At 41.3% G+C, this 27,830-nt stretch overlaps 2 protein-coding genes across 5 annotated transcripts; both read left to right on the plus strand.

The window, feature by feature from the left end:
- The first annotated feature begins 314 nt into the window (after positions 1-314).
- LOC124197705 (glutamate receptor ionotropic, NMDA 2B-like) lies at positions 315-19,942 on the plus strand. Of its 2 annotated transcripts, none has more exons than XM_046593246.1 (19): positions 315-1,112; positions 10,427-10,605; positions 12,746-12,939; positions 13,050-13,282; positions 13,709-13,895; positions 14,899-15,049; positions 15,144-15,373; positions 16,299-16,446; positions 16,631-16,814; positions 16,944-17,053; positions 17,193-17,305; positions 17,407-17,530; positions 17,631-17,791; positions 18,299-18,389; positions 18,499-18,589; positions 18,673-18,908; positions 19,002-19,189; positions 19,299-19,370; positions 19,508-19,942. In XM_046593246.1, exons 1-19 carry the CDS (start codon positions 533-535, stop codon positions 19,548-19,550), a joined length of 3,315 nt encoding a protein of 1,104 aa, XP_046449202.1. In that variant the 5' UTR covers positions 315-532; the 3' UTR covers positions 19,551-19,942. The 2 variants fall into 2 exon arrangements, with proteins under 2 accessions (XP_046449202.1, XP_046449195.1); XM_046593239.1 differs by having other exon boundaries at positions 331-1,112; positions 17,407-17,536.
- A 1,938-nt stretch (positions 19,943-21,880) lies between these two features.
- Positions 21,881-26,983, plus strand: LOC124197720 (sodium-independent sulfate anion transporter-like). Of its 3 annotated transcripts, none has more exons than XM_046593266.1 (12): positions 21,881-22,442; positions 22,529-22,724; positions 22,787-23,007; positions 23,082-23,259; positions 23,335-23,511; positions 23,583-23,744; positions 23,812-23,952; positions 24,023-24,168; positions 25,379-25,558; positions 25,645-25,773; positions 25,854-25,918; positions 26,001-26,122. In XM_046593266.1, the coding sequence occupies exons 1-11, from the start codon at positions 22,149-22,151 to the stop codon at positions 25,905-25,907; spliced, it is 1,878 nt and encodes a 625-aa protein (XP_046449222.1). In that variant the 5' UTR covers positions 21,881-22,148; the 3' UTR covers positions 25,908-25,918; positions 26,001-26,122. The 3 variants fall into 3 exon arrangements, with proteins under 3 accessions (XP_046449222.1, XP_046449213.1, XP_046449227.1); XM_046593271.1 differs by having other exon boundaries at positions 21,907-21,933; positions 22,020-22,442; positions 25,854-26,983; XM_046593257.1 differs by having other exon boundaries at positions 25,854-26,983.
- Positions 26,984-27,830: the final 847 nt, after the last annotated feature.

The following is a 27,830-nucleotide window of genomic DNA, read 5'->3' on the forward strand; positions in this document are numbered from 1 at the left end:
AAGTATAGCTCTTGTTCTTCAATTTCCAAAATGTTGATTTTAGTTGGAAGCTTCACTAACGTTTCAGTACAATTCAATTAACGCCTTGAATCCAAACTTATGTCCTCCTACCAGCGACAGACGTGTCGACATTCGAAAGACAAATACAATTACCGCTGAAATTCTCCCTTTTTTTTAATTGACTCGATGGAGATGGAGCAGAAGATTATACGGAAAAGGTTTCACCATTTTCTCTCATCGGGGGCGTGCTGCGCGCTCGAGCTGTCCGTGGGCGTAAGAAATGATCGAGACGGACCGACGAGAGTTCCATCGTCACTGCAGCATCAGCTCAAGGCCCGGCTGGACGTGGGTCTATGTGAATTGTAAAATATAGCGGCGGTCAATGACTTTGAGACGAGCGATTTGTTTTTGTTTTGTTGTAAGTTATTATTTATATATCCACTAGTGTTTGTGCAAGTGTCGCCCAACCGCAGTCCCAAGTGACGTTATTGATATAGTGTTGTTCGCTTCCCACATTGGCCGCCGACTAAAAATGAAGCCTTTGATTCACACCGCAGCGGGCGAGACGGCCTTGATTGCATTCTTAATTCATTTGGCCGGTTGGTGCTTGGCCGGACCAGCAAGCGCCGGTGGCGGGCAAGATTTCATTCGGACAATGGCGGCCAAGAGCAATTGGTCGAGCAACGCGACAATTCACCCGATGGCTTCCTTGCTGTCAGCGCTAGTTGAAGGCGGTAGCCGGACTGGCGATAACGAGGCCGGCGACAATAGTCGGGCGTTGCGAAAGCAACGCTCTGTCAACTCTCTCTACAACGGCCGTTCGCCGTTATCAACAATGACGATGATGAGAGTGCAAGGCTCCGCTACTTACGCGGTTCAATCATCCACCAGCCCAGCGGCGGCGACGGCCGTTCCGGCCGAACCTGTGGTGAAGCGCGTCTCACTCGGCCTCCTCCTACCACACACGACGTTCAGAGTCCGGGAGTACAGCAAAGCCGTCCAGGCAGCGATGAACAGTTTGAGGAAACAAGATCTCAGCTTCATCAATTCGTACCGATTCCAAGTATCTGATATCCACACGGACATGCTCAAAGTGAACCCGAGTCCCACAGGTAAGGAAATATCTTTGAACCAACCAACCAGCGCGCATCTAAATTCGTGAAACCCAGAAAAGAAGGGGAGGCAAAAAAGATCTAGTATTGGGCCGTCTAATTTATTCCGTCAATTACGAAGAAGCCGAATGTCAAGACGCGCCACGGTCTACACGTACATAAAAATGAGTTTGCTGTTGCTCAAAGATGAATGGGAACAGTCAACAAATACACGCTGGATAATGTGGAATCCCCCAACAGCGAAAAAAGAAGTGTACAGGGAAGGAGGGAAAGCTCGACTGTGTGTAATATAACAACAGCGCAGCGGTTCAATCAATTTTCCGCATCGCATCCTTGCAAACAGGGAGGGAAAAAAGACAGGAGAAGTGCTGGGCAAAGTAACTATAAAGTGCAGGCGATCTCGAGACACAATGCACAAGTGGGGGAACGAATTTCTCACCAGGGACCGAATTCATCAATGCGCTAGACGCGCGCGCTCACAGAAAAACATCGTCTTAGACTCATTTATACATAGGCCGAGAGATGCGCTACTACTTTGTCGTCACCCCGTGTGTGTGTGTGTGTGTGTGTGCACACTGCGACATATACATTCCTGTCTTGTTAGATTGTCGTGTCACTGACACGCACTCTACACGGTTTATAAGTATGTGTACACTATGGGAAAGTAATTGGACAAGATAGGATCAAATCGTTACCGGTACGTGTCTCCTCAAACACGTAGATAGACTGGTCAAAAAAGGAGGTAACAAACTAATAACGAACGCGGTGCCAAAGATGAAAGGAAACAAACAGGAAATAAGGATGCTGCAATAATAAAGAAAGCTAATAGCGCAGACGGTGTTTCCTATTTTTAAAACATTTTTAAAAGATAAAGCCGGTTACATAATTCACACCATTCTCGAGTTGCAATGCAAACGAAGGGCAAGAATTAGTCTCTTTATGTTATGTGAATTGCATGAAGCGTAAACAAAGCACCTAATAGAAAATATGTATGGGCTAGAGCATTATACTGGGACGGCTGGTAGAGTAGACTATTTTTATCCCAGTTGACTTGGCGACTAAGGATATTAATTGAGAACTTGGTGGACTGACTTGTTTTTAAAAAAAGTCTATTATTGAGTGCGGCTGGGAGATCTGTATCCCCTTTGTTCTTGATAAACCCACCACGGTGTAATAAAAACGGTTGATGGCTGTATATACGACGTGTAAATCAACAACACCGCAAGCCACCCCTATTTAAGTCCCTGAAGGCAAAGTTGCGCACCGTACTAACACACTCCAGCTGCTGGCAGTATTGATTCTTACATGTGAAAAAGAAAACAACTCCAAAAAAATTTTGTTTTTTTTTCAGCCTATAAACGTATTAAAAAAGCTTTACCGACATTTTCTAAGGAAAACGTCTCAAATAATGAAAGCGGCAGTGCAAAAATCAATCAACGGTGTGAAAGGATCCAGTCACACAGGGCGTTCCCGCTTTTCTCCCGGAAAGGTGTTTTCATCAAGATGCTGAAAGTTAACGATGAAAAGCAACCGAAAGCTTATAAGAAAAAAATTAGTTCTCCGCACCGAAGCATCCGCCAAGGCGCCAACCCCGCGAAAACTCAAAGTTTAACATCAAAGTTGGCACCAAAAAAAATCCTAATATAACTTCTTCCATTTGAGTTCGTGTCTTATAATGATAATCACAAGCTTGGTGAATCGTGACTGATTTCATCCCCCAAAAAAGGAACGCTGATTCGCTGATACTTTGTTGTTTTATCATGTGATTTTTTTTTAAATGCTGACTTTTGTCACGTCTGGGGTATACAATCCTGCATCACAAAATATGCGAGTGTGGGACCAATCAAAGCTTTCGGCGGAGGGGGAGGCCGGAGGTTTGGATCTATCAATCGAATTACGGTTACCGCAACCCACTTTATAGTATATGAAAATGGACCAATGGACGGTACACCGGTCGACGGCACTATCCTACCAATTGTTCCCTGTAGGCCCAGTGATCCCGCCGAGTCATTTCTCATCCGATGGAAAAGAGGCAAACCAAGCAAAAAGACAAAGAAACACAACCGACGATATCTCGCAGAGTCGGATTCGTTCCAGCTGAACGAACCGAGCGTTTCTCTTTTAAGCTCGACTGCTTATATTTTCCATTGCTTTTATATATTTCTTTTTCTTTTTTCACAAAGCAAAAAATAAAAGACACTCTCGGCCAGCACGTCCATTTGTCGTACACTAGTGCAGCTAACCAATCAATACGTTTGGCTAGTTCCTGTATACTATATAGGAGGAGAAAGTTGATCCTTTGGGACATGAACGATCTGCTATAGATCCGGAAGCCTGGACTTTTGATTTCTAACACTGCTGTGATCCGACAAACAACTCCAATAAAAATTTGTCTCGAATCGACGCCATGTCATCCGTGACGTGATTAAACTTCCTTTGCTCATCCATCGCCAGCGCGATCCCTTTCGACGTGTGCGTCATCACAGCGATACAAATACAAAAAAATGTGTATCGAAATCATCACCGTCGCTCTATACATCAGCATACGTGTCATCATCTTGCTATCACGTTGCTGTCAGCCCTTTTCCGGGCAATCTATCAAGAGTGGCACTTGATGTATATTCACAAAAGGGTGGATTTCGTGTTTATATGTAAATATTACCGAGAAAAGGGAGAGGCGCGACACTTTGCCGGATTCGATCCTCCTTCTCATTTTTCTCGATATAGCCTATTTTTATTTTTATTTTATTTTTCGTCCCCCCCCCCCCCCCCAAACTAAAAGCGTGAGCAATAAGAGATGGCCATCTAGACTGACGAGTTTGAGAGTGGGTGAGTGACGTAGTCGTCTATAGGAGCGATCGAACTCTCTCCTTTGGGAGTCGTATAAAGGGACAGCCTTGCAACCGGACATTCGCCCCGTTATAGTTGGGAGGGACAGACACGAAGGGCGTAGTATATAAATAAGGTGTTCTGAAATACGGCCTGGACATTCTCTCGCATCGTATAAGAAATGTTTCGATTACTACTCTGCTGTGAGGGGGTGGCGGTGGCGGCCCTGCGTGGAATGCTTGCTGAGCTTGACACGAGCCTAAAGATGCCGACTTTGAATGGGAATTCAGAAAAAAAAAAATCAGTCTAGTGTAAAGAATGACCAGAATAATAATATACAGCAGTCTCTCTATTCGATCCGGTTATTACGGCTGGATAGTGGATAGAGAAAAAAAAGAGACGCTCGCCGGAGTGTCCATTCCGGCGCGGTTGTGTGTTCCATTCCCATCTTTCGCTTCACGTTGGAGAATGGCGAAGAATGTAACAAGATTTACGAGGAGATCATCAGCATTCGTGTAGAGGACCCACCACTCAACATGTTCATCAATCAAGATTCGTTTCGTTTTTCTTTTTCCCGTGTGCTGTCAGCAGTGAGTCAAGAGTAGAGTCGCATCAACATTAAGGATCCATTACAGGAGCCAACGGTTATAGCTCAATGAAATCAGCTTTTGAAAAAGAAGAAATGACTAACGAGGAAATGACGTGTGCATTCCAGCTGGCAGCCCCATGATAAGCGCTTTGAATCATATAACCTCCCACCCCTTTTTTTGTGTCTCGGCATCATATGGAGACACACCCACAGCCAGGCTCATAATTTTAGACTCGGAATCTTCCTATCATTCCTGCCTCATGGATACTTTCGCTTCCAGCGGGGACGATTTAAAAATTAAGAATGCACATTTGTCTTCCGTCTACCGCGTCGCAAAAATATACTCCTGGGGCGGAATATGCGCGTACCCGGCCGCCAAAACGACTCCCAGCGGCCGCCAAAGAGTGAATAGGCAATTCTAAATGGGCAATCGGTCTGCGTTTGGTGATCCCGGTATTACACGAGCAGCATCGCTCACCTTTTCATCAATTACCAAAAAAAAGGGAGGGGGGATGAAGGAAGAAGAAGCGATGGGAATTAATTAAAGCTGTCGGTGCGACGACGACAACTCAATGTGCAGCGACACAGGGGGGAGAGAATATTCAAACGTCAGGAGATAAATTAACGTCTGGACAGAAAACCGCTTTTGGGTTCCACTCTGTACAGAAAACGTGCAACTAGACTGAAAGCGACGAATGTAATCATGCAAGTGAGGAACTAATTTAATTGCTTTCTCATCTTCTTCTCGTGTAAGAAAATGAGGTTTCCGGAAGCGAATCGAGAAGCGGACACATATTGACTATAATTTCCGAATTTAGTCAACTGGCAAACTATTCATACTTGACATTCACCATTTGTCGAAGCTGCATAGCTGTTGACACATCCAATATTACTTTAAAGCCCATCGTCGTACGTGTTTCACTCGACCCACGACATCCAGCCGGGTGCTGTACTTGGCCGGAATCAATAGACGCCATAAAGATAGACGCTGAGGTTTATGAAAGGAAATCAACTGTGTCAACAATGTTCTTTAAGCTTCAAAGTGAATAACGAGCCTGTGTGGTGGCAGGTCCCTATTGGTCATCAAATTTTCTTGAAGTGTTTAAAGTTAAAAAAAAAAACACCCACAGACAAAGTTGTGAGGTAAAAAAAAGGGCCTGATCTGCAGTCTTTTTACAAATGAGCAACCTGGTTATTCAATGAACCCTAACTGAGTAAACAAAAATGGGAAGAAAACAGTTCCAGTCTACGGCTTAGCTCAGGAATAGTCGTACGTCTTCGTACTACGTTAAAATTTTTAATCAACGCCGACAATTAGCTAAAAAGAAAGAATAGAGATGAATTTTTCCTACCTTTAGGTCTGGGAGATACAGCCAGGCATCCACAAGGTTCCGTCCACAGTAAAGTTGAATACGCCAGACAGGATAGGGAAAGAAAAGGGGTCCTTGTGAATACACCCACACATCACATGGGTGTACACGAGAACATAGGAGATTTAATGAAAGGGGAAATAGGGATCTGTAACTCGACTCGACCGGCATCGATAGTTTCGCGAATCCAACGGGATGCTGTTTATCTAAATAAAAATAAAAATGGGTTACGAAAAAATGTTTACAGAAATGACAAGAAAAGTTGTAAATAAAAACAGTGGGTTAACTCCTTAATTTTTAATTAACATGAGAATTTAAATTTCCCATGTAATACATTGCATTTATCAAGTCCATTTCGGTCAATTTATCAATTTTCAAATATCATCAAAATATCCAGCAGCCCAGCAGGTGATATGAATAAAAGTAACGAAAATCATTACCCAAACAATGACACGTATCAGGTTGTTGCTGATGTCACACCAATACCATCACAAGCAATACTGGCATTTTGTGGGTATGACGGCTAGCCCAGGCCTCAAATCTGCACGAAAGAAAAAGTTTAAGTACAAAAACAAACTGCCATGCATCAACAGGGGGTTTTAACATGATAAATTCTGTAGTCAGGAACTAGCATTTCAGAAATTAGTAACAGGTTAAACTCTTCTATTTAAGCTCCCATATGCATTTTAAATTTGAATTCTTAGTTTCATTTACCTGCAAAACGACATGTGAGTGAGTATTAAGCTATTCTAGAACTAGACGAGACGACCCAGAGTTCTGACCCGACGACAACGTTTTTGTAATTTTTTTAATTGTGATATTTTTCGTGCAGCCACGTGTACAATTCCGAAAAAGTGATCTACCTTTGTCTTTGTAGCTTATCTTATATTAGTAGGACTAAGGCGGGAAAAGGAAACCTCTACCTCAGACAGTCAGACTTCATCTAAAAAACTTCTAAACAAAATGAAAGCAGACGACACTTTCTTGTACTATTCTATTAGCCATAAGCCATCTTTAAAAATCGATAGGAAAACTTAAAAAAAAAGTGACAGTAGGAAATCAGCTACCTGCGATGCGATAGCAAGGAAGGGCTGTTAATAATAAAATTTGATCAAAGAGAATATGACCTTTCTTCTGTCAACCATGACGTTGAGAATTATTTTCATATCTGTTTATGCTTTGGCTTCTTATTTTATTATTTATCACAGCAGGGAAAATATTTTTCATAAAGACTCTTTTCTAGTCGTCGATGGGATTTGAACCATAGACTCCGGCGTGGCATTTCAAGCCTATACCACTGAGCTACTGAGTAATGCAAGCTAAAAAGAAAACTTTTTATATAAGCTCATCTAATACTGTTTTAGGATATGATCCACTACCGGAAATAGTAATGACCGGATATGCGGCCATGGTATAATGGATATAGCATCTCGTGTTGTACGAAAATGTCCCGTGTTCGATTCCCACTTCCTCCACATTGCCCTCCATTGTTGTCCCTCATATCGCCCTGTATAATAACTATAACTATGCATGTACTAACCCTAACAACTTAACCCTAACTCTCAACAAATAATACTAACACTAACTACTTAACCCTAACTCTCAACAAATAATACTAACACTAACTACTTAACCCTAACTCTCAACGACTAATACTAACTTCTAATAACTAACACTAACACTCTAACACTCACTATACTAACAACTGATATGCGCGGCATATAAAAAAAAACATGAGATACATTCGTTGGGGCAAGTCAGATCGATTATCATTGTAAGACGTGGGACAATCTTGTACGCCGCAGTACTCGAATGTTGGCTACTGCTGTAATAGACCGGTATTCGAGATGACAAACCCTGAACGATAAAACCTTTTTTTTTTTTTTTGAACGACATTAATGCAACCTTTAACTAACTCGGCAGAGGAGATGCGCTTAGATGATAAATTTCATTCTATAATTTCTCCTCTGGCTTTCATCTAATAGAAAATAAGAAATATGGAAAAATCGCTACCAAAGCACTGCGAGAGCCAGAGAATAAACTCCGGCCGTGTATAAGAATGTATATAGGAAAAGACGAACAGGATACATATGTCGGACACAAAAGAGCAACAAGTTATTGGCTTGGTCTTCTTTTTTGGCTGTTTGGGGGAGAGATAAGGAGGGCGACATACCTGTGGGATATATCGCATGCCGTCCGGTCGTTATTATCAAAAGCGGAGAGTAAAGAAAAGTGCAACACAATAAAAATAGCTGAAACCTACATATAAATCAATAATGACGAGTGCTGTCTGTCGCAAGTTTTAAAATCCACCACAATGCAATGGACTTTTTCGGCCGTCACTGTGTGACCCATACGCGGTGCACTAGTGTGTATGGCGACTTGGATGACTCTGCTTATGCTTAGCATTAATACTATCGGATTTTTTTTCCTGCATCATAATTATATATACTAGAGCGTGAGGAATAAGTAAAGCGAGCAAGGAGCCAAGGACCAATGATTTTAGAGAAGGAAAGGGATCAAGTATTCTTCATTTCCTCTTATTCTTACGCCAAATTTCCTGTATTATACGTGTCAAGACAAAAGTTACTCTCTTCAATTGGGACTTTTCCAGCTAGCTGTCTATACGATCAATCTAGTTATCATCCTTTTTGGCCTCTTATCGGCTCATGAATTGGTAAGCTCCGGTAATTTACTGACGAGCACAAATGAAAGAATACACAAATACCCATTCGGATGTCTGTTATGGGTACAGTGCCAAGCATGTATTTAAGCGCATATAACAGTTTTTGATTGAGTCAACAAGGAGAAAGAAGCGACAGATAGACCACAGAGTCTGTAAACATGTCACAAAATCCATCCGATAAATCCGCGATGCTGAAGGGAAACGGCAAATAGAAAAAAGGAGGAGAAAAGCTCAGCAAGCCGAACCGAACTATAAATCCACTAGTGGCGGTGATCCTCTTCTGCGGATGGAAGATTCTGCGAGTACATAAAGGGACATTTCCCTTTATTCGGCGTGTTCACCAGTTGATCAGACGTCACTCTCAGGTTTCTTTGTATTGTTAAGGGAAAAATCGGTGCCTACATTTTCAGCTGGAGCAATATTTGAATACCAGAAGCTGTCGTTGCGCCAAAGGAAAATATTATTGGAGAGATCAGAATTTTGCCCTTTTTTTTCAGTTGACGCCGTTCCGTTGCGTAGCGCAATTTTCAAAGCAGATGGCAGTCTCAGGCTAACGTCAATACATCCCCCCTCCCTATTCACCTTCTAGCGTTCTAGGGGTGCGTGAAGGGCAAATAGGATCAATCCTTGAAGGATCAGCCAAAAGTACTCTATCCCCCAAGTCTCATTAACTTACATTCACCGAAGATTGCCTGCAGTTTACCATACAGACTAACATCATTGGCGTGAGTGTAGGGAACAGAGCCAAAAGAATACGCGCAACTGCCATATAGCCCTCGGGAGAATGGCATTGCATTGACTTTCAGAGCTCTTAGAAAAAAGATATTTACAGCTCACGATTTCCTTTTATTGTCAAGTTAAAAATCATCTCGCGACTTCAAAGCCATTTTGATAATATCCAAAAAATACTCTGGAATAAAGTGCATGCCGGTGCTGTTAGTGTATTGTTCTTATATAGTGTCAGCAATGAGATGTGCAGCTGAAATAAAATAAATGACCCATTTTTATTCTTTAAAATTCATCGAAAACACTCTTCTTCTTCTTCTTCTTCTTTCATTTCCCATATCTGAAACAAGTCGTAAAATAACTACAGCGGTCTATAGCACTCCCGAGCGACAGTTGCTGCTGCTGCTGCATACGCTGCAAATTAAACTATTCATGGGCCACACTTACTTTTGAATTTTTGTGGGGCGGAGGAAAATGCTATTATTATTCTTTTTTCGGGGCGTATAAAAAGAAACGCCCATATTCTTTTTGTTTTTTACGACTTGATAAATAAAAATTCGGTTGCCATGTCATATAATATAATCTACTGACAACTTAGTGACCGGGAAGAATTCTTGGAAGATAATGTGTAACGTTTGTTCTCCCTTGATCGATCAATGGGGCACTTTATACATTGGCGGATGAATAATGTGGCAACGGCGACAACGAACTCTATAATACGTGGCTCAGTTTCTACTTTGTATATATATATATAGTCGATGTAGTCAATGTCTGGCCGACGAACGTGTTGGAACATATCTGAATATGCAATTGCGGTCGGTTGCCGGAATGGAGAGCTAGCGATGCATGGGCCGTGTACAACTGCAGTGGGACACTGCCTGGCTGATTTATTGGAAACTTCAACTCCATCTTGGCGATGACGCGCTTGTTTGAATTGTTGATGGGTGTGTTCGCGGTCGGGTGAAACCTTATTCCTCGCTCAGTGCGGGCTTAAAGTTGAAATGCGGCTCGTCAATTTTTCTAGGCATATCATCCTAAAATAATAAAATAAAAAAGCTGTCTGCTGCAATATAACTTGGGATCTTATGCTCTCTTTTGTTTGTCTGTCATGCAGCTATTCTGGATATGGTATGCGAAACGTTCCTGAAGCGCAACGTCTCGGCCATCCTGTTCCTGTCCAACACGGAACTGTACGGACGTAACATTGCGGCCGCCCAGTACTTCCTGCAGTTGACCAACTACTTGCGAATTCCTGTCGTCGCCTGGAATGCCGACAACTCCGGATTAGAAAAGGTACAATCAATGCTGCTGGATTGTATGGCATCACGATTATTTTCGATCGAATTCATTCTTCCGACACACATCCGATTCCCCTTGAACCGTCGTCGTCGTCCATCCAGCGTGACGTCATTAAGCTTAGACTAAGGTCGCGCCAAGGTTTATGATAAAGTCGTATCGATCGCGTATAGAAAGCTATATAGCCGGTACATATACAGTATAATATAATGCCAAGGCACTGTTTTCGTTAAGCATAATAACGTATTGTGATTATATGCAGACTGTAATAGACTGGATATATAGCTCGACATTATTCTTTGAAACCTTGATGGATTTCACGTGTCGCACCCCCTGAGGTGACCACTCAAGACTTTTTTTTTGTTGTCTCGACTCAATACTCTCTCACTCATTCTCTCTCTCTCTTTCCCTCAGCGCAGTTTTTATGACGTTGTAAACGTTTAGTTTTATATCTCAACTTTATCTTTCAAACTTTCTTTTATAGAGGTTGGTTTAAAAAAAGAAGTTGCGGTCCAACCTTAAACACTTTTCGGTAGCTAGCGCTAGCGGAGTACAGACGATATAGGCCGTTGGTTCACACAGCAGAAGGCCAACTTTTTTCGACTGTCCCTAATGAAATTTGCCAAGTTAACTAAGCCATTGTCCTCACGTCATTCCGTATATCAAATAGACTCTAACAAGATTTGTTTTCTATGATGGGATGTAAGAAACCGCAGATACACGAGTCGGACTTAATTAAGTTGGAATTATAGGGTCGTATTTTAGTTTGGGATTACGGTACACAATACATATGAAACAAAAGAAGTCGCACATAATATGTAGTACTATATACTACAAGTTGGGCTCCTATACCGCTGTCTCGTATTCCGTCGTGAGACGAGATATGTACACATGCACTTTCTTTTTTTTTTTTTTAATATTGTACTCGCCATCGTTTACGACCGAATAGACCCAACGTATAAAATAAACTGGAACGTGTTTTAAGAGAAGAAACTTGTGAGCTGATTATCTCTTGAGATCACTCGCATGTATCAGTTCAAGCTTGCTTGTAAACGTTGTACACAGCACTTTGGCACCACTTAGCTGTTTCCCATTGGAGGTTGGACATCTATACATTTTTTTTTATTCATTTATTTGGTGAGACAAGTGGGAACCAATTATTTTTAATTGGGTGGTGAATTGGAGGGCCAAAAAACGATCCGTGCGTTTACACCGCATCATATTCGTGTATAAAACACGAATAAAGCATTAAATCAAATGTTAAGGCGTTTCAAACTGTACATGTTTGAAATGTGGCAGAATCAATACTACTATGCAAGGCGGACTACGTATGTCTTGTCGTCGTCGCCCGCTTTGGGAAAACCTTTTCACTGCTGCGGATAGATTTGAAATGTGGTTGTCGGTTCGGTGGACGACTTCTCCAATGATATACTGCGCTGAAATAAAATAAAAATAAAATAGAAAATTTCTAGCGGATGCTGGACAAAGAACGAGTGTCTGTATATAGATAAACAAGATAGGAACCCGACAAAGACTTGGACTTGGTTATATTCGCTGGCCGTCACACGGCACAAAAAAAAATATATTTTTAGACAGGATGTTCAGTTAGTTTCACGCACGAAAAACCTCTTTCTCGTATATTCACAATAAATAAATGAATAAAAAAAGGCAAAGAAAAAACATTGCTAGACATTTTTCTGCTTGGTGAAAGCAGCCATAGAAACGGAAGTTTCACCTACTGTTTATTATAACGTGGACTGACACAGTGTCATGGAGAAGATTTTTCTCTATCTCTCAGCACATCGAATTCTAGAAAACTATACGAAAATAAATCTGGTCGGTGATACTGTGAGTCTTTCACAGCTGGTGGAGCACGGATTTATGTTTAGCGTGACTTGACGACAGATACGGAACGTTTCTTTTTTTTAAGATTTGCTACCGGCCGGAGTATATGACGAAGTATACATGCATATTGTTTGCACTGTCTCAATCAACAAATTTTCGTAACTTAAGGCTTATTTCGATGAGCAGTTACTATAGTGCAAAGAACTACTATACTGCAAATAAAACACCGTTACATATTAAGTAATATTGTCTCCTGATCTGATGGTTGTATCCGCGTCCGCACTTTCATCAGAGGAGCGCCGGAAATAACTTGGTCATCCAGCTAGCCCCATCGGCATCCCATCAGGCCAACGCTATGCTCTCACTTCTCAAGCGCTACTCCTGGAAACAATTCTCCATAGTCACATCAACGGTGGCCGGCTACCGTGAATTTATCCAAGCAGTCAGCGAAGCAGCTTACAAGTTTGAATCGCACAACAGCTACAAGTATAAAAATTCAATTCCTTTCCTTTTATTATGACTGCTGGATCAATCGATCTTTTGGAAAATTTATTTTTTAAAAATGAATCAATGTTTTTAATGATGTGGTTGGGCAGATTCAAAATATTGGGCACCGTCCTCGTGAACAATAACGCCAGCAACCTCGGCAGTCTTTTGGGAACAGAAGCAAGAATTCTGCTGTTGTACTCGACACGCGAAGAGGCGCGTTCCATTCTCAAGACAGCCGGCCAGATGGGCCTGACTGGCGACAAGTACGTGTGGATCGTGACTCAGAGCGTCATCGGCAGCACAACAGAATCGCCACCCGAATTTCCAGTTGGGATGTTAGGTAAGTTTTTTGTTGTTTATTTTTTCTATCTTTTTCGCCCAGCAACGTCAAGTCCACTGTCTCCAGAGAGAGACCGAAAGTCCCCCCATTAAAAATGATCACAATAAACAACGGTTTGGGCCACAGCTAGATATGGTAGTATATATCTATATTCTTGCTGAAATGAACTATCTAACTCGCTGGCTGGGCGTCGTGTACGCTCGGCCCTTGAGTTCTTTGTTATATAAGAGTAAGACGGCAGCAGCAGCGTCCAATTTATTCCGTTTCCCTTTGTTTCATTCATTGTCATCTCTCCTTTCGCCCTTTCGTTCAAAATGTCATCCGGGATTGGGACCTTATAAGGGATCTCTGCGGAGTCTACCCCCCGGCCGGCTGCGTGTATTATAATGAGAACAGTTAGGGACACTATACATTTGATTTGTGCAGGTGTTCATTTCGAGACGACGGACAACCAGCTGACCAAGAGCATATCAACTGCTCTCAAAGTTTTTGTCAATGGAGTGGAGGGCTTTCACCGCGAGTCGAATGCATCGACCCTGCTCAGCCCCAAGGTTTCCTGTGAAGACTCGACATCCACGTCATCTCGTTGGGCTCAAGGCGAGCAGCTCTTCAAGTGAGTTCCATCCGTTTCCTTGTCGTCGTTGTAGATTTTTCGCTATCAGCGCAAAATTCATTTCAGATATCTATACGAGTCTAGTTATTGCTTTTAATTTTCAGTGCCATAAACACCGAAAATAATCAGACGAGTCTAATAAAAGTTGATCGTATTATTCCCTGTCTTTCTGTTGCTCCGACAACAGCGCCATGGCGCTGTTGTACTGGGCCATAGAAAAAGGAAGAGTCAAATTTCCCGTAATGGACGAGTAATGCTCGAATAATAAACTTTAACTTTGTTATCAGGTGCGCTATAGATCCCTATATGTTCTAAGCCGAGTACTCGAGCCTAAAAGCTGTCTGACAGTGTTTCAAATTTCCTTGACGTAGAATAAAAAAAGGAACCCTACTTTGACGCGCATTGACGGTCACCCGAACCGCGCGCCTTAAGAATCAATAAGTACTGGATATAGTGTGTGCATATGGATATCTCATCTTTTTTCGGTTCCAGCCGGTTCCAGCACGGAGAGCAAACACAACGGAGAGTGTGGCGGCAAACACACAATGCCTTGCAGAGTACAGTGGCCGATACACACAATAACATTATCTCTGAGCCTTCGAGATGGGCAAGTTTTTCAACCGTTATATAGAAGCATCAATGCTTTAACTTGGAAATAAAATTGCATTTAAAAATACCACAGCATACAGAGAGCTAGGGGGCGGCCAGACTTAAGGCAGTTTTACTTTTTAGACCATTGGAAGAAGAAGGAAAAAATAAATTTGTGAAAGAACAACTTTGCTTTCCTGCTGTGCCAGTCAGGGATTCGCCTATAGTATTATGTTATTGCGCGGAATTCCTTTCGGGAAAGCGAGCGGCAAAACGCAATGGAATGAAGAAAAAAAAGGGACCGGCTGTAGCTATTATTATTATATAAGGATGATGTGTTATTTGACTTCAGGAGCGTGGGTAGTATTTTCTCGACAACCTTATTTTCCCCCTTTTTCATTCATTTTTTTCAAAGATATCTTCAAAATGTGCGGATTGATGTCGATCCTGGCAGGCCGTCGCTGGAATTCGACGCTGACGGGACCCGCAGTTCGGTCGAGTTGACGATCGTCAATTTACAACCGAGTAATAGCGGTGGATCTGGTAGAGAACTTCTGTGGAGACAAGTAATATGTCGGCTCTTTTGCTTAATCAGATTTATGACGAATTAATTATTTGCTTTTTTGTTGTTTGGTGTTTAATCGTTAAAAAAAATAAAAGATTGGCCATTGGCACTCGTGGAAGAAGGATGGACTTGATATCCAAGACATCGTGTGGCCCGGTCACAGTCACGTACCACCTGAAGACGGTCCTGACAAGTTCCACTTGAAAGTTGCCTTTTTGGAGGAGCCGCCGTTCATCAGCATCGTGCCGCCTGATCCGGTTAGCGGTCGCTGTCCTGTCAGCCATGGAGTACCTTGTCACGTTGGCAACCATGTTCCGCTGAACGGGTCAGACTCTTGTCCCCTTTACTTTGTCAACTGTCTAGCTAGTCAATGTTGACTTCAAAAACCGTTTGTGTACTTTAAGTACAGTAGATTAACCAGATGCCCTATGTATGTTCACTCGCCTGGCAGAACGCGCGTAGGTGATAAGTTGATAACTCGATTTCTCTTTTTCAACGGAAAAGGTAAACAAGGGAAATAATAATAAGAGCTGACGCTAGAATAATGCTAGGAGACGTTTCAGCGATTACATTCGAATGGAAAGAAACCTAGCTATATTATTATATTCAAAAGGTGTGTGTATCATAGAATACAAGTTGCATTATGCCTCAACCATAGTACCGTATGATTTCTCAGCTTTCATATTCTTTATTTCCGCCTCTTCTCCGTATAGATTTTTCTCTTCAAAGAGACGAATAATAATAAAAATATAAAAAAATCCTGAATATATACAGAGTAAATTGCTAGTTTTCGAAATTCTTCCTCCTATTCACGAGGGGGAAAAGGAAATGAAAGATATCCACGTAAACCATTTATTAGATGCTTTCGTCTTGGATCTTGCGGATCACGTATACATATGTTTGGCGGAATAAGTCTCAAGACGGGAAAAAAAACCCACGATAACAGAAAAGAACATACAAACCCTTCACAGAATCTGATCTTATATTAGATTTGTTTAAGTAAAAAAAAAAAAGTTTAGACTGGCATATCGGACGTTAGACAAAGTTGCTGCTGGCTTTGACGTAATCCAGCAATGCTGCTTATATTATTCGGCGGACGAAATATCAAATTGTATAAAGAAAGTTTGCCTGGGCATTCGGAAACGAGATATAGGCCGAGAGTCATTTTCTTTGTTGGGTTTTCTGTTAACGAAGGCGGGCGTTATCTGTTATGCGCCCATCTAACATCTACATTTCATGGCGAATTCCAGGGAAACTGATCCGGGGCCGTTTCCAGCACGAAACGTGACGCAATGTTGTTCCGGCTTCTGCATCGATCTGCTTGAGAAGTTCAGCGACGATCTCGGCTTTACTTACGAACTCATCAGAGTGGACGACCCAAAGTTCGGCACTCACGTGGTAACATACAAGTTCCATTCAATGGTTACATTGATACAGTCTAGCCTTTATATATATACACGTATAATAACTAGCGCTGTATAGATGCCTGTACAGTCGATATTTATACTATTACACCGCGCACTGTGTTTAGAGTGAAGTATAAACCTGAAAATTACCTCGTCTCTATAAATCAAAAACTCAGAATGGAAGGTGGAACGGGCTGATGGGAGCGCTGGCCAATCGCAGAGTGGATATGGTCATGACATCTCTGACAGTCAACGCCGAGCGGGAGCACGTCGCTGATTTCACAATTCCTTTCATGGAGACGGGCATCGCTATTTTGGTGGCCAAGAGAACCGGCATCATTTCGCCAACTGCATTTCTAGGTAATATAATATCATATAAGCCCGAAAGGTCATAATAACGGTGTGCATCGTCGCCAACCAAAAGTAAATGTCAGAGTATATATTTTATGTTTATACAATTCGGTGTTGTTTTTCGGTTGGGCCACACAGAGCCGTTCGATACGGCGTCTTGGCTACTCGTCGGCGTCGTTGCCATTCAAGTAGCCGCCCTGGCCATCTTCCTCTTCGAGTGGCTCTCTCCGTCCGGATACAACATGCAGGTGAGTGTCTAGTTCTGGATAAAGTTTCGTGTACAATACCGCTATACGTTGTGGAGTCAAGTTATATAGTTGACTCGCTCTTACCCTTTGTAAAATATTGACATTTCTTGTGATGCTGATGCTATACATCTATACACAGTTATCTGCTCCGACCAATCAGCGTTTCTCGCTTTTCCGGACCTACTGGCTCGTCTGGGCCATCCTTTTCCAGGCATCTGTCAACATCGACTGTCCAAAGGGGTTCACATCGAGGTTTGAGACCAGAAAGCTGATTTGCATGCGCCCCATATACACACTATATACATAGTGCTTCAGACTTTGCAAATATTGGATTATTATCTCTTGGAACGCAGATTCATTTCCAACGTCTGGGCCACATTCGCCGTCGTGTTCCTGGCCATTTACACTGCCAATCTGGCGGCCTTTATGATCACTCGCGAAGAGTTCTACGACCTGAGTGGCGTCGAAGACCCGCGGGTATTAGTATTTTTGAATTTATGAATGGAAATTTCAGAGAGAGGTTTTTTTCTGCATCGGCTCCCCTATTGTGTGTGTGTGTGTGTGTCCGCGCCGACAGCTGATGAGCCCCAAGAGTCACGAGCCGCCGTTCCGCTTTGGCACCGTGTCCAACACTCACACGGAGGCGACCATTCTCCGGCACTACAAGGAGATGCACTACCACATGCGCAACTACAATCTCAACGAAATCAGAGCCGGAATCGAAGCTGTCAAACGAGGGTAAATACTAAATAGATCTTTAATCGAAATTCCATTTTTGGTTTTATTGATCGCGGCCATCGGTCTTCTCCTTGGGGTGGTAGTGTTATTTTCAACAATGGAAGGAAAAATCAAAATGGCTTTCAATTACTCTATTAGGAGAAAATTGCGTTTTACAGTATATAACAGTTAATATAGTTTTGTAACAGCATTTTGGGCGGAGAATAAAATACTGCCGTCGAAAGTTATGTTGACTCGATAGATAAAAAAATAGTTCTCTGAAGAAAAGGACACATAGTGTGATGGACAATGGGTAATCGGACACAACAGCTAGCTAAGTTTCTTTTGACGCAATAATCGTAAAGGGAACGAATCAAATCAATTCAACGTGGATATCTCGTTTTCTTTGGTTTGACCCACAATTCCAGTTTGGGTAGGAATAAATGGGGCTTGACAGAAATGGAGAAATATGATAATCGGGAGTGTTTTTTTAAATTTGTTTTCTCATCTCAATTCGAATTTGCGCAGTGAATTGGACGCTTTTCTTTACGACGGCGCAGTGCTCGACTATTTGGTGGCCCAGGACGAAGAATGTCGTCTGTTAACCGTCGGCTCGTGGGTAAGTCACACAATTAAGTTTCGAAAAGGTCAAAGTGATATATATATATACTAGAGATCTTTATAAACGTCGTCCAATTTTGGAACATTTCCATTTCCGGGCGGAGTAGTACGCCATGACAGGTTACGGTGTCGCCTTCCCTCGCGGCTCCAAATATGTGGCGCCTTTCAACGAAAAGCTGCTGGAATACATTGAAAACGGTAAATATAATTGGAAATAAAGCTCAATCCGCCCGGCGGATAGTCCATTGACGTTGAAGTGAATCCAACCGCGTTGAATAAAGGCGACGTCGATCGTTTGCGTCGCTTCTGGTTAACCGGCGTCTGTAAGCCGTACAAGGAGGAGCGCCAGTTTTCCGAGCCGCTGTCAACCGAGCAATTTCTGTCCGCCTTCTTGTTGCTCCTCTCGGGCATCGGACTGGCCTTTCTCCTCCTCGGTCTCGAGCACATTTACTTTCACTCCATCCGCCCCCATCTCACATCACCGACGACCGGCGCTTGCTGCTCCCTCATTTCGATTGTGAGTCCGCCATCGCTGTGGCCCGGATGATATAGCCCGTCATTTCTTCTTCATCCTTCCATTGCGGATTCTTTTGATTTATTTTTTGGATAGAACATGGGCAAGTCGCTGACATTCCGGGACGCCGTTTTCGAAACGCAGGACAGATTGAAATCGCATCGCTGCCGCGACGCCATCTGTCGCTTGCATTTGCGGAGACTGAATCTCCAGCTGGATGTAACGCGGAAGAGGATCCGCCAACTGGAGAAGCAACTCGGCGGCGGCAGCAATCAATATCTCGGGTGAGGTGAAATATAAGTTATGCTGGATGCTAGCTAGGGGGGTAAAATAGATTTGTCACTACTTTACATAATAAAGGAAATTTTTAAAAAAATCATTATTCGATATCAGCCCTGTAGGGAATGATAAGCATCGGGCGATCGCTGAGGAAAGAAACGTAATGGAATGTCCCGCGACGATGCGGTATAATGTTTTATTTTTTAAATATTTTTTGGTATTGCATAATTGTTACGTTTATACGTCGCTTAAGTAATTGTATGGTCATTTGTGTAGAGTATGCACCAATTCTAATGAGTTACTTTTTTATAAATATGAAACAGCCAACCATTGGACGAAATTCCTGAAATGGAAACAGTCCTGTAGGGTGATGGTGTGCGCATCGATCCGTTATTAGGAGCAAACTTCGACTGTTGATCTTACACTTCAGTCAACAAGTTTTCCAGGAAATTGATTTTATGGAAATCATCTAGATCTATCCAATTGCAAAACCTGGCAACGGCCTCCACGCCAAAGGGAATTTCACAAGTGGACGCAACGTAACGCATAATCAGCAATCCTGTAGGTCCGTGCTGTTTTTCCGCTGCGAGGGTCATTAAAACGTGATGTAATGATGAATGATTGAAACTGATAATAATCAAGAAAAATATTGATGGTGATGGCGGTGCCGATAAACGATAAGGAAATCGTTTGGAAATCATAATTATATCTAGTAAAAAATTTAAATGAGCTGTTCAATACAAAGTTGATGAGATGATTGTTGCTGCGATTTGAGAGCTGTTAGGCTATATATAAAATGGTCAAGCTTAAAATTGTGACGCACGAGACTATAGACAAACAACTCGGTTGTCACGGTCAAATCTTAAAATTCTGCTGTCTGCACACTAATCAGCACATGACACCTCGGAAGCAGGTTGGCTCTGGATTTGTCTCCTTGAGCTTAATACGTAAGACAAGAAACATCCGACTCGGAGCGGTTTTGGCTGTCGTCTTTCTGCCATGGCTGAAAGAATAATTGAATAACAAGGGCGGAAGGCGGTAACAGGGTCCAAAGTTTCGAATTAATTTACTTTGATTTATTCTTCATGGATATTTTACGAACATAATATATTATGCATCGTGATGACCGATGGGTGGGTTTCTGGCGGGTGCATTTTTCACGTGAGAAATTAAAACATTTGTTTTTTACATCAGTTTTATTTTTATGAATTCTTTGTGCGCACTCATCTCCATTGCAATGGATTCTTCCGCGTGACAGCATTGCCTGTTTTAGGTTGAAAAAGAAAGGGTTTTCACTTGGCCTGAAGCAGATTTGTGGGAGAATCCTGCCCTCATTAATATCTACCTTCTTTTCCTTGTTATGCAATGCCTCAGCGCGGTTTTTTTCAAGATAAAGTTAGGAAAAAAAAAATAACTAAAAAAAAGCAAGGGAAAAGAGAATCAAAGAGATGCTCACAATGTCTAAATTACAACGAATGCCAGAACAGAAGGACGGAAAAGACATTTTCCTCTGCAAATTACATTACATTCTGTCCTGCTAACGGGTCGGTTTGATGGCATCGTTTCTGTTGGCTTAATTCTTGTCACATCTTTATTGTCGGGGTCGAATTCAAGTGTGGGAGGATAGACGCGGCCACTACACTTGCGTTTCTAGGAAGTCGGGAAGTCCTCTGATTAAATATATGCTAGACTATTGGTCTATTGAGGTTTTCAATTCAGAGTGAATGGGAGTAGGGGCTATGCTGGGAGTAAGTATACATGGAGTACACTTTCTTTTTGTTAGTCACATTCACAGTGGAATGTCCAGGCTAAAATCTGCTTCTTTATTACATAACAAGGAAGATCAATAAAACATCAGATACGGGGTTACATGATAACGTAAAAAAAAGTAGAAGATACTGCGGGACATACAAGGAATATCACCGCGTGCATTGAGTTAATTAAAATCCTTGGCCTTGAGAGCCGCCTTCGTCATTTCTAAGCCTATACCCTAAATACGGGATTTTACACAATGTTTTCGTTTTTTTGGGGGGGAAAGGACTCACGTGCTACCGTGTATATTCCCAAGGACTGTTATTCGATTGGAAAATGGCTTTCCTTACGAAAACACACGGCAGCCCAAAGACGCAATTTGATTGAAATTAATTGAAACAAGAAAAACAAAATCAGTAACGGTTGTTCAGCGTAAATAATAAGAAAATAGTGGCCTTGGAACGAACCCTACTACTATCGTAAATAAAGCCGGAATAATAACACCGTGATAACACGACAAAGTAGATTATAGTAGTTTCCTTAACATTTTAATCGAGAAAATCTGACAATGTACCAAATGACCCTCAAATATTCGCCACGTAGCGTGACTGTTACAGTGAGCCAGCTAACAGTAGATTTTTTCTGTCTAAACAACTTTTAATGGAAATTCTGTTGACGAGATCGTCACCAGAATACATATTGAGACGTATAACTTTAGAATCTTTAGATTACTCTCGGCCGTCGTTCCGATAATAGATTCGTACCGATTGACTGGAATCAGAATGTAAACCTCTTGTAGACGAACTGATGAATGCCAATGCAACCGATTAGTAACCAAGTGCTGATCTATGCATAATTTAAAAATCCCGACGCCCTGATTAAGTTCAAAATCACGTACTATCGTATTCCAAAACTGATGTAAATAAAGAATCCAGCGCCGTACCGGACACAAATCATTCGGTGTTTGCTAGACTCCTACCAGACGTTCCACGCGCGGGTACTTCCATCTCTATAATTTTTAAAAGAGAAAATCAGAACTCACTAAATTTATTTCTAACTGACGAGACGTAATTTTCCCTTCAGTTCATATCAATTGCGGGTCTTTGGACTCGGTCGTGAAAACTAATTCACCCAAGTGCGCTTGTGTCTTTTCCGGGAAAAATCCCGTATTCGCCAAGAGCAGATTTTCTCTCCAACAATTGCGATAGGGAAATGAAAAGAGCTGTTGAACACTCCAATAATGACTCCACTTTCCCAATCGAAGAAAGCAAAGTCAATAATTTGAAATCGATGGGAACTTGTTATGAATGGAAGCGTAAGGCAAGATCAAAAGTCAAGGGAGCTTGCACCGTTGAATTACTAAGACGGCGGTTCCCCATTCTCAAGTGGTTACCAAGCTACAATTGGGATTTTGCTGTCTATGATATCATTGCCGGAATCACCGTCGGTCTCACCACCATTCCGCAGGGAATCGCCTATGCTGCTGTCGCCGGACTGCCGTTACAGGTAAACAAAAATCTATAATAAATAATCTAATATTCAGCATAGAAAAATGAATTTTATAATTATAAGACATTTTTCTATATTCGTAGTACGGGCTCTACTCGGCTTTCATGGGATTATTCGTCTATGTAATTTTGGGGACTTCCAAGGAATGTTCAATCGGTCCCACGGCCGTCATGTCTTTGATGACGTTCTCGTACGCCAGTGAAGGAGGCCCGATCTATTCCACCCTGTTAGCTTTCCTAGCTGGTTGGCTAGAACTAGTAGCAGGACTCTTGAACCTAGGTATATGTCTCAGATATGCAATTTTATGGTTTATTCATCTAAAAATATTTTTTGATGGACAGGATTCATGGTCGAGTTTATTTCGGCTCCTGTCATTTCTGGCTTTTGTTCAGCTGCCGCTCTGACTGTATCGTCGACCCAAGTAAAGGGCCTCTTCGGATTGAAATTCAAAGGATCCTCGTTTATCGAAACTTGGCGAGGCTTTTTCGAAAACATAACGAAATGCAATCCTTGGGACTCCACCCTGGGTTGCTCTATGATAGTAATACTTCTTCTAATGCGGGTAGGTTACGAAATTTTCTTTTTTTTATAGATTAACGGTTAAATATTTTGGGGGGAACTGATTTGTATCCATAGAAATTGACTTCATTGAAAAATCTTGGCCCTTTGAAGAAATTTGGTTTCTTGCGCAGTCGCGCTGTCGATTCTAGTCTCTGGTTTATTGCCACAAGTCGCAACGCTATCGCCGTCATCGCCGGATGTTTAGCCGCTTATTTTTTAGAACAAAATGGCTCCAAACCTTTCACTCTGACAGGTCACTTTCACTTTCAGATGCAATTGGGAACATTTATTTATAAATTATGTCACGAATAACCATAAAATCATGCAGGTAATATACAAGCGGGTATTCCCCCGTTTGGTTTGCCACCGTTCTCTGTCAATCGAACGACCGGAAACACCACTGTTGTTTTGGGGTTTTCCGACATTTGTTTGGAACTCGGAGCTGCTATCGGCCTCATTCCGCTCATAGCCATTTTAGAACAAGTTGCTATCGCCAAGGCTTTTGGTATGGCAAATGCATAGTGGATTTCACATGTCACAATACAATAATTGCTATTGAGTGATTCACGATCACAGCGAACGGCAAGAGAACAGACGCCACCCAAGAAATGATTGCGCTGGGTGTTGGAACCATCCTTGGCTCGCTATTCAGTTCCATGCCCGTCACCGCTTCTTTTGGAAGGAGTTCAGTGCAAGCCGCAAGCGGGGCCAAGACTCCGCTAACCAATATTTACGGCGGTTTGTATACATTCCGCTCCGTGTAAAAAACTGAGAGCGACGAATAATGTACATCCCACATTGACAGGCGTCTTGGTTTTATTGGCTTTGGGATTTCTCATGCCTTCCCTGGCATATATCCCGAAAGCGATTTTGGCTTCTGTCATTATTACGTCAGTCATATTCATGGTGGAACTTGAGGAACTAAAGCCCATGTGGAAGAGCAGAAGTACGTCTGTTAGTAACCCAAAATATAGACAATTCAATGACGGTTATTTCCTATTACCGCATAACGAAAGAGATCGAACTATTGCCCTTCGGTGTCACATTCTTGTGCTGTCTCTTTGTCAACATGGAATACGGAATTCTGATTGGAGCTGGAATTCACTTGCTTTTGTTAGCTTACATAGGAAATCGACCTCATCCTGAACTTATAAGACTGCCGGTAAGTTTGATATCATAATCTTTATTTTGGCAGGAGTGTAAATCATCGCGCATTTTCATTGGGACATTCCAAGCCAATACGACAAAACATTGTCGCGGTCATATTTCCGAATTAATTTTTTATGACAAATCTTAAACATAGGCTAAAATAAGACTTTTTGCCGAAGGTTTTGAAAAATAAGGGGATGGCTGGGCGATTTTAATTTTTCGTGGACTGCTGATACCGTATTCATTTTAATTGTAATTTTAGTATTTTAAAGTAAAACAAAAGAAAAAAATACTGATCAGAACCCGTAAACGGAATGCTAACTTAATTTTAGAAAAAAATCGCCTCGTTATCGGACGACCTAGGGGACAGCACCAGCGATCTTTCGGAATCCTATAACCCCCCTCTTTTGAACTATGCGCTAGGTACGACGTCATAATTTTAGAAATTTTTTTATTTGATCGTAATGAAGTCCTATTGTACTAGTTTGAGTAAACTAAAGATTATGATCCTAACTTAAGTAGAAAAAATTAAATTAATTCCACAAAATGCAAAAAGTGTCAATATCGCAATTTTTTTGAAAATTCACAGAAAACTGTTGATAATTTCTCTTGGTTTAATGTAACACATTACACATAGTTTAGTATGTCCTAAAAAATGTATTAAAAAATTGTAGGAGTGTTTTTTCAAGAAATCTGCAATTTCCCTTCACACCGTAACAATTTTTTAAAGGGAATTCAGCTGCCCGTAAGTCCAAAACCAATCTTAAACTATGCACATGGTTAAAGGCTTATCTAGCACTTCTTTGACAACACAATTTAAAAAAAGAGAGGATTCGTAAAAATTGAACTCGGTAATAATATTTTAAATTTTTTTAAAGTGAAAGCCTGTGAAAATCAAATTTTTTTTATTTTTTTTTATTTTAGTGATTACCGGGTTATATTTTATGGTTGGTCTTTTCTTTATACGAATTGAACTAGTCAACATTCAACAATATCTTCGTCAAGTTATCATTTGAACAACAAGTCCTGAGCATTTGCTAAAATTAGGAATCGATGCTCACCCATCCCCTTATTTTTCAATTCCCTTTGGCAAAAAATCTTATTTTAACCTATATCAAAGAATTGTTATTAAAAAAATCAATTTTGAAATATGACCGCGGCAAGGTTTTTTCGTTTTGGCGTGGAATATCCCATTATAAAAATTTGTTTTCACTTTTTTGTAGGGAAACGAAGTCACCGAGGAAAGAGTTATCGTAAAAGCCGACTCCAATTTGTATTTCCCAGGAGTCGAAAAGTTTCGCCGAGCGCTCAATGAAGCCAGTGAGGTGGATGCTGAAGGGCGAAGTCCTTGCTTGATGATTGATCTCTCCAACTTGACAGAAATTGACTACAGCGCACTAAAAGTATATACAAATCTACAGCATTTATAGAAAATCAACATGTGTAGCAACCGACAGTAATAATCGTATTTGTTGCTGCGACTTCACAGATGCTTGTATCCGTGGCGTCTGAGTGTCACAAAAAACAATCTGTGCTACATTTCGTCAATGCTACTCCTAAGGTTGCCCAATCTATTTCTTCTACCCTACCATCGGCAGATATAGCATTTTTGCCCAAGGTAATGTCAAGGGTTTAACGAACAGCGTTATAGAAAACCATATACATCCTATGATTGGAATTCCTTTCATTCTGTCAAAGGTGGATAAAGATGACGTAACAAACGAAATTCAGATGGAAGAAATCGCCGCTTAAGCTGCTTTACGGTATTTAAAAAAAAACAGCTGATCAAATTATGCAAAACAACGTGGATAACTTATCGATAAAAGATACGTACACGTTTCTCAGTCTATTAACAGTTCTACTGTAGAAGTTAACACCCTGGATTGAAATAGAAGAATGACGGAGAAATTATAGTTCTTAATGAGGAGAAAACCTAGAAAAAACGCGAGTTCTTTTAAACGCAATTATAAAAAAAAACAGTGTTGAGAAAAATTGTTTCTTAAATTCAATTTATGTATTGAAGTTCATTTAATTGAACTACATATCGGTTAGTTATTGCACCCGTTAGTTTTATTAGGGGAGAGGGGGGCTAGTTGGCAGGGTCACTTTTTGTGAATTTATTTGAATTTTTTTACCACACGTTTTGCAAATTGAATGAATAAATCAAATTCAGATTTCAATTCTCTATGAATTGATCGTATTTGTTACAATGTTCATTTACACGAAATTGTGAAATCGAGAAAAACTGCAAAAAAAAGTCTTCCAACTTTCCCCACCTACGGGGTAAGTTGGCAGCTGACGATTCTCCATTGCTCCAAAATTTCTAGGTCGAATTTTGAAAACTTTCAACTCAGCATCTCGTTAAAAATCTGTATGTCAACATGCCCCTCAAAATTTCTGACAACCAACCCCACAAGGGTGCTTTTCGAACAAATAAATTGATAACTAAATGACTTTTTAATGTAGCAATGTCAGGTTTCTTTTAAAAATAAGACAAACATCAATTCTTTTTTGCTTGGGTTTTCTGGCACTCTTAGAATTTTATACTATGAGAAAAATGAAAAATGCTGAGAGGCCCAAAAAAAACTTTTTGCCGTTTTTTTTTCTTTTTGCTATAGCTCCTGTTGGGGAAGTCGTATTCTTTTGAAATTTTGTATGAGCAATCTGGGTGTTGTCTTTCATGTTTGGTGTAAAAGGCTTGATTTGGTTTGGTCTGTAAGGGGTCTAACTAGCAAAATGCCAACTTACCCCACCTGCCAACTAGCCCCTCTCTCCCCTACACTGTAGCCAAATTGGCTTAAAGGATGAATTATACATTTATATTTCTTTGTGTTTCTATTTCTCCTCGAGTTTCTCGGGTGAAAAAGTCGTGATTTTATTGGCTTACAACTTCCAATGGCATGGGGTCCGTATACCATCCCCCCAGAGCATCGTTTTTTTAATGAAATATTTTTAAAATTCATTATTATTTTTGGTGTATAGTAAGGTAATAGGAAGTCCCAAGGGTTGTGGAAGTGGGGGCTAAAAACGCACTTGAATGATATGTTGGGAAGCTTAGGTAAGGGGTATGAAAAAGGGAACCCGCAGGAATTCCATATGCACATCCGTTGCCGTAATTATTTTCTCAAAATGATCTCGGACCACTTCTCGCGCTTTAATCTACCAAAGGGGAAAGCGATTTTTGCCTGTTCCACATGGATAGCAGGGACTCTAAACGCCTTGAATAAGTTTTTTTTTATCCCCCTTCAGATCGTTTTGCTGTAACGGCTGCCAGGCGGTTTTTTTCCGCCATGGTTCGTTATGGCCTGGTTCGTTAAGTTACAACGCGAAAAAGCACGGCGTTGTACCCAACAAGCATGGTTGAATGTCACATGGCCATCTCTTTCCACCAATGAGAGGCTATAAGGTGCACTTAAAATCGTGCTACCTTTCGTGTCACTGCCTTGAATGCCTGCGATGAAAGTGGTAGAATGCGTTATTTTTTCAAATACTTAATAAAACTTGGCAAGTCCACCTCTCATGTGCGATATCATAAATCAAAATATAAAGGCGCCCAACACGGCAAAACTCTTACAAAGGAGGATGAAACTCTTTCGCTTTTTTTTCGTTCGTCTTACCATGGCCTTACAGTAGATTCTTGAACATAAACAAAATAAAAGTATGGCAATCCTGATT

This window comes from Daphnia pulex, chromosome 1, assembly GCF_021134715.1.
Source record: "Daphnia pulex isolate KAP4 chromosome 1, ASM2113471v1".
Taxonomy (NCBI): Eukaryota; Metazoa; Arthropoda; class Branchiopoda; order Diplostraca; family Daphniidae; genus Daphnia; species Daphnia pulex.

Coding starts and splice junctions, on each gene's coding strand:
- LOC124197720 (XM_046593257.1), top strand. CDS start 22,149: ATGAAAAGAGCTGTTGAACACTCCAATAATGACTCCACTTTCCCAATC. Junction 23,745..23,811: donor GCTAACCAATATTTACGGCG/GTTTGTATACAT, acceptor CCACATTGACAG/GCGTCTTGGTTTTATTGGCT. Junction 24,169..25,378: donor CTGAACTTATAAGACTGCCG/GTAAGTTTGATA, acceptor ACTTTTTTGTAG/GGAAACGAAGTCACCGAGGA.
- LOC124197705 (XM_046593239.1), top strand. CDS start 533: ATGAAGCCTTTGATTCACACCGCAGCGGGCGAGACGGCCTTGATTGCA. Junction 16,447..16,630: donor CAAAGTTCGGCACTCACGTG/GTAACATACAAG, acceptor TCAAAAACTCAG/AATGGAAGGTGGAACGGGCT. Junction 17,537..17,630: donor TCGAAGACCCGCGGGTATTA/GTATTTTTGAAT, acceptor CCGCGCCGACAG/CTGATGAGCCCCAAGAGTCA.